Source organism: Dipteris shenzhenensis, chromosome 19 (genome assembly GCF_047967505.1).
Source record: "Dipteris shenzhenensis isolate YYH24624 ecotype China chromosome 19, Dip_SZ_1.0, whole genome shotgun sequence".
Classification (NCBI taxonomy): Eukaryota; Viridiplantae; Streptophyta; class Polypodiopsida; order Gleicheniales; family Dipteridaceae; genus Dipteris; species Dipteris shenzhenensis.
This window is the reverse complement of record NC_141614.1, coordinates 41,784,472-41,790,560: the sequence shown is the minus strand read 5'-3', so window position 1 is coordinate 41,790,560 and position 6,089 is coordinate 41,784,472. Positions and strand designations below refer to the sequence as shown.

At 41.9% G+C, this 6,089-nt stretch overlaps 1 protein-coding gene across 3 annotated transcripts in view; it reads right to left on the bottom strand.

The window, feature by feature from the left end:
- Window positions 1–5,070: 5,070 nt before the first annotated feature.
- PAA1 (P-type ATP-ase 1) overlaps window positions 5,071–6,089 on the bottom strand; it is a 139,031-nt gene continuing 138,012 nt past the window's right edge. For 2 of the 3 annotated variants that reach the window (XM_087390436.1, XM_087390437.1), the window contains one exon: window positions 5,071–5,589. In XM_087390436.1, coding sequence (XP_087246562.1) covers window positions 5,305–5,589 — 285 coding nt within the window. In that variant the 3' untranslated portion in view covers window positions 5,071–5,304. The remainder of the gene's footprint in view (window positions 5,590–6,089) is intronic. The other variant, XM_087390438.1, reaches the window with a different exon arrangement.

Sequence of the window (6,089 nt, the reverse complement as noted above, 5' to 3'; positions counted from 1 at the left end):
AAGATCTTACCAATAATGGCAGTGTCTAATCCCTTTACAAATCCTTAGAAAGAACCATCACCATACAAATGCATATTGCAAGCAAGAAAATCTAAGAATCGATGGTTCTTTGCACAATGATAGTAGTAGGGAGCTTGAGGTTTGTCTTGAAGCTTGGTAACCTTCCTAATGACAAACTTTGATTTCTTCTTGATGGGCTTCTTCACTCTGATATACTCAAGATTGGAGGTAGTCATTTATCAATCAAATCAATGATCACGTGTCTTATGCAATGAGCACACTACCCCCATAAATGCAAACAAGTATGGCATCCATGAACTCAATGACAACGTTAAGATTCTCAAGCACAATCAAGATATAGTAAACTTGTAGTCAAGGTCAAAAGTCCCAAATGTATGTTGATTGGTCAACTGTCAAAGACCAAAGAATGGGAAAAATACTTGTAGAAATAGACCCGATTTTGGAGGGTGAAATTCTACCACCAGAGAGAAGCAACATTGAAGCTCTATTACCAGAAAGATCCCCCAGCAAGGAATTGCAAAATGCCACGTCAAGTCGCCTGGATGAACTGTGTCATTTCCCGTCTATTTTTCATTGATTTTGCCTCAAATACGTGAGCATTGGTGCTCAAAATTTATGAGCATTTTCCTCATAGTGTCACCCAAGAGAGGCTTGAACAATTTCAGAATGGTGACTCCAACTAACAGAATTAGGTGAAAGATCAACAACCAGTAGAAGTGACGGCATGGGCAGCATACGAGATCATTCTTTAATTCCTCTCTCGACCAGAGATTCGCCCAGTCAAGAGGAGTCTTGAGCTCAAAGGTCTTGCGAAATGGTCCATCAGGAAAAATTGGGGTAGAGAGGAAGAAGGAATAAACAAGGAGAGAGGTGGGGCAGATGATGATGTGGCATAGTGAGAGATGATGAGACTCTAATACCACATGAAGGAAACTTAGTGTTACCATAATGTAAAAGGGATGTTTATTGATAAGTAGAAGTTGCCTTAAGTAGGCAAGTGATACAATACATGTGCCCAAGAGAGAGAGCATCTCTAGATACGTTAATCTCTCCATTGATTTCTCAATCAGGTCCATGATTCTCTCAATCACGCCAGTGGAACCTTTTACCACCCAACCTAGTCACACTAACCACACATACACACCATGTGGTCACACACAAGCACACATACACCTTGTAATCCTTGGTATAGACCCGTTACATCAATTTGTCCCAACAAAAGGTTTTGAACAAAAACGGCCCGAAGGCCCCAAGTGTGAGTAGGTGCAAGATTGGACCAAAAGCAATGCTGTCTCATCCAATTTCGCACCTGCTCACACTTGGGGCATCCGGGCCATTTTTTTCAATTTTTTTAGGGGTAAATGGTTCCCCATATCCCCAAATAACAAGTCATCCAAATTTTTAAAAAAAGGGCTAAGAGGCCCCACATGCAAGCAAGCATACAATTGGGCTAGACGACCACCCCGTTCGACCCATTTTTGCGCATGCTCACACGTGGGGCCTCCAGACCTTTTTTTTGAAATTGTTTTGGAGCAAATGGGTGTCGATGGTCTGAAACAAAGTAATACAATGACATATCCATTCCAAGAGCATTGTGGACCCAAATCTTGCATCCCTAATTGATCAATTTCCATGCATCCTAACAATTGCAATACACGCGAATAGACAGCTAGTCAACATCAGTGCTCTCTATCCTTGCCCATCGTTCCAAACACCGAAATCACATCTGGCATTATGTCTTGCAAGCCGCCACCGAAGCACCTACTAGGTCCACTGTTCCACATTATTGCCGGAGAGACTGGCCCCCACCAAGGCACTTGCTATGTCCCATACCTTGGTTGTCTCTCTGACACCAACGTCATAGTGTCCAAGTGTCGCAAAACCACTGCAAAGCCTCATTGAGAAAACAATCCATTTGGTCGTCGCCAGTTTTCAAGAGGGGCTCATTCGCATGAGTCTAGAGCTGTGAGGACACGAATGAAGTTAAGACGAGACAAATGTGCCCTCTAGTCAACCTCGCCAACCAGAGGCTGACTCACCAAGCACAAGTAACTAGGGTACCGTTCCCACTGATGAGCCAAGTGGTGTGCTTTCGAGCGACGACGAGGACGGTCCCGTGGTACTACAAAGCCGAGCCAATCTTTGTCAACAATTTTGAGAAGTCCCAAGGCCAGGTGTAGAAAGCAGTTTACAGAGCCAACTAGTCTAGCAAGTCTCAGGAAGTTTAGAAAACAACCCGAAGTAGAATGGGTTCCACCAAGTGTCTAACTCTGAGGTGTGGTCTAGATAGCATCGAGCCATGTTGCTCTCAGCGATTTTTGTGCATTGAGCCAAGGCAATTCTATGGGTCACTAGACCATCTTTTTGCATGAGCACTCTTGAGCTACGACTGTTTTTCACAGGCTCCCATTCTCACTTTTATAGTACAAGTATTGGGTTTGCATACTTGCTCTATTATTTGGTTACTTCGCAACACTTGTATTATTTTGCATTTGCTCAACACTTGCCTTCATTTGTTCTATCCATAATAGCACAGCCCCGTGATAGTCCAACTCTTATTCTCTGCATTCAAGCTCCGAATAGGATTACACCAAAGTGCAAGAGGAGGCATCTTCCATACAAGCATGTTGCTACTCACAAAGCGCTACGCACACACTAAGCACTTGGGCACCAGGTTCACCAGTCAAGAGCGAGTGAGAGGAAAAGACCATCAACAAGCACAAAAGCTCAAAAGGTTGGAACCTCAATTCAATACGATGCCATCAAGGCTTAGGCTTAAAAGTTGCTAAAAACTAGATTTATAGTGCCTATTGACAATTCTTAATGGGTATCTTTAATCATAGTCAGGTCTAACAAAAATGGAGACTAGTTGATATGCATTGACTACAAAAGATTGAATTAAATAACCCAAAGAGACCAAGATCTCATCCTTGACAAGGTAACAACCCATAAGATAAATGCCTTTTTTTATGGGTATTCACTTTACTACCAATTAAAAATAGCAACCAAGGATATCAGGTAGACTACCTTCATTACTCCATGGGGCATTCATAGTCATGCCTTTCGTGTTGAACCTATATCCCGACCAATTTCCAAAGGTTGATAAATACGATTTTTGCACCCACCTTGATTTAGGAATGCGAAGACTCTCAAACCAATTCATGGGAAAATGTGTCAAGAACACAACTATTAGTCTCTCTGACAACTTCATCTGAAGTATAGGATTTACGTTCTAACTCCCAATTTATCAATAGGACGATGTTGAATAGTTTAAATTACTTTTCAATTCACACACCTTGAAAATTGCATGAGTTCAACAATTTTTCAATAGACGCTAGTACACCAAGTAAATGCCTTTCTAATACTAACGCTTGTGCGTGCGTGTGCGAGTGTACCTAAATGTGCATACGCATGTGTACATGCGCACGCATACGTGCATGAGCACAAAGAGAGAGAGAGAGAGAGAGAGAGAGAGAGAGAGAGAGAGAGAGAGGTTCTGGCATGTTGTCAGTTACTATTGGTTCATCACGATTGCCATTTTGTGCAAGGTCCTACTGCCTCCCTAGTGGTTTTCAGATCGTGCGAACCATATTTGGCCTCTAACTAACAATGCAAAGCCTAGCCAGTTTTCATTTATACAACTTCTACGGCCTCAATTCCCCAAGTGACCCAAACCCCCCTTGAACTACTTCTACAGCCTCAGTTTCCCAAGTGACCTAGACCCCCCATGATAAGGGGCGCTACAAATGACCAGTGCATCTCAATAATAACAAATTACATAGTGGAACGCAATCATACATGGAATGTCTATCCACGCTCAAGTGATCAATAATGTTTCCTATTGTATGTAGCATGGGCATTGTGTGACCATTGATGGGATCCCATGGGGTGTCTCCGTGTGTCGCAAGCATACTAAAGTTTCTTTGATGGCGTGCTTTGCTCATTGCAAATGATCAAACCCATGGGCATCGGGATGGGGTGTGATGCCATGACACTACTACCTTTATCTCTCATACAAAAAGGGGCATTATGGGTCGCCTTAGATTGTCTCATCTCCCCGTCACGACTTCAACAGCGTCCATTTTACAAGGACTTTCCAACAAACTTTGAATCCTATGTGATACTTCTCTGGCCACGAGCCACACAAATTCCTCTGTCTCGTGACCTCAAAGACATAGAAGAATGCACACAACCAGTACTACTAGTCAATGACTTGTCTCAATTGAGAAAACTCAAGTGGTAGCAACCTGTAGACTCATAGTATCTTCCCTATGTCCACCTCTTGCATTTGACACAAGGTGTAGAGGCTCAACTCTCAATCTAATAATAGAGTCAAAGTCTTGCATTTACATCCATCTCAAATCAACGAGACCCAAACTCATCCCATGATTTGAATTACACTTGAGAAATGACTCTAATAAGTATAAAACAAACCATCCTCAAGCATGTGCTAGAAATGCTCCAAAGAATACCATTCTAGTACCAAGTGGTCATGTTGAGGGAGGCCCAAGTTCAATAAATACAAGTTGTCCATAATAAGCTGGTTCTCTTTGTAACTCTTATTGAAACTAGGGCACATCCACAAATATTAACATGGACAGCAATATCTATAGACTTACCATGTGAGTGGAGCCATGTAGTTATGCATGCATACCAACCGCCTCATTCCCACCTACTATTGATTGCATGGACAAGGCAAGTGCCCCTCAACGAATCCTCTAGGTACCTTCAACTAACACTGCTGATGAGAATGACAAAGACAAAATACGATCTGGAAGATGCCTTTGGAGTTTCAGTAGATATCACACAAAGCATTCCATGCGTAAGATCTCAAGAGGGAGACATCCTGTCTCAAGCAAAAGAATCAAGTATCCATCTGATTCTTTCAAGAAAGTAATGAGAAAGGTGTTTCAATGCGTCAATCTCCTTCTGTTGCACCCCACCCACCCAACCTCAACTCCATTCTGCAAAAGACTTCTAAATCGAAAAATACACTCCCCTTTTTTTGTTTTTGGGGGGGGGGGGGGGGGCGGGAGGTAAAAGAACCTTTCATTACGAAGAATGTACATCCATAGCTGTCTCAAAGTGAGACATCTTACTACACACGCACACACACACACACACTTCTTTTGTGTGAAATCCATCAGACTTTACACACTCACACACAGACTTGAGATCACCATTTGTAATAACTGAAGCATATTATTAATAAGGTATGCTTGAGATCTGCATAGAAATAATTACAACCCTCAAAATCAATATAAATAAGCTATCATAAACTATCTATCTGTTGGTCCTTTGTTGGGAAAAAGTAAATCCCCTCTCAAGATCCACATCAGCCTGCTTAGACTGCCGCATAGAATGCTGGGACTGTATTGTGTTGTCAACTTCAAGTCCCTGAATCAAGGGAGCTTTTGCTGGATGCATCCTATTGTAGTCTAATTGGAGAAGCAATGAATTTGCCATGACACCTAATGAGCTTATTCCCATCAAACCACCAGCAAGAGATGGAGTCAACATTGTATTTGTAATTGGTAAAAGCACTCCAGCAGCCACTGGCAATCCAATCTGCGTCCATGAAGATATTTAAGCTTCAGTGGTAAGATATTTAAGCTAGGGACCAAGGAAAGGAGTGGAAGAGTCCAACACATACACAAACATATACATTGTTATCAGAAAGACTATTCAGATACATATACATGTTATAAAAAATAAATCACTTCTGTGGTTAGATATTTGAGCTAGGAACCAAGGAAGAGTCCCACACACACACAAACATATAAAAAAGACTCTTCAGATTTTGCTTTCTTTCCTCTAATGGAGGATGAACGTGTGTGCGCTCCATCAGGACTGCACTAACAAAACAATGAGCTTCTTCCGCCTTTGAGATATGTAAAGTGAACTATTGGCAATGAAACTTAATAAATGCCTCCCTAGAACATGGACAACTTTCACTTGTTGAAATTCCAACAGATCCCAAGTGAGCAGGAAAGAAGTGGGGGGGGGAAAAGATGCCAGAAGTCTTATTCAAATTCTCAAATATATGAAAAAACGAGAAAGGATGTTGC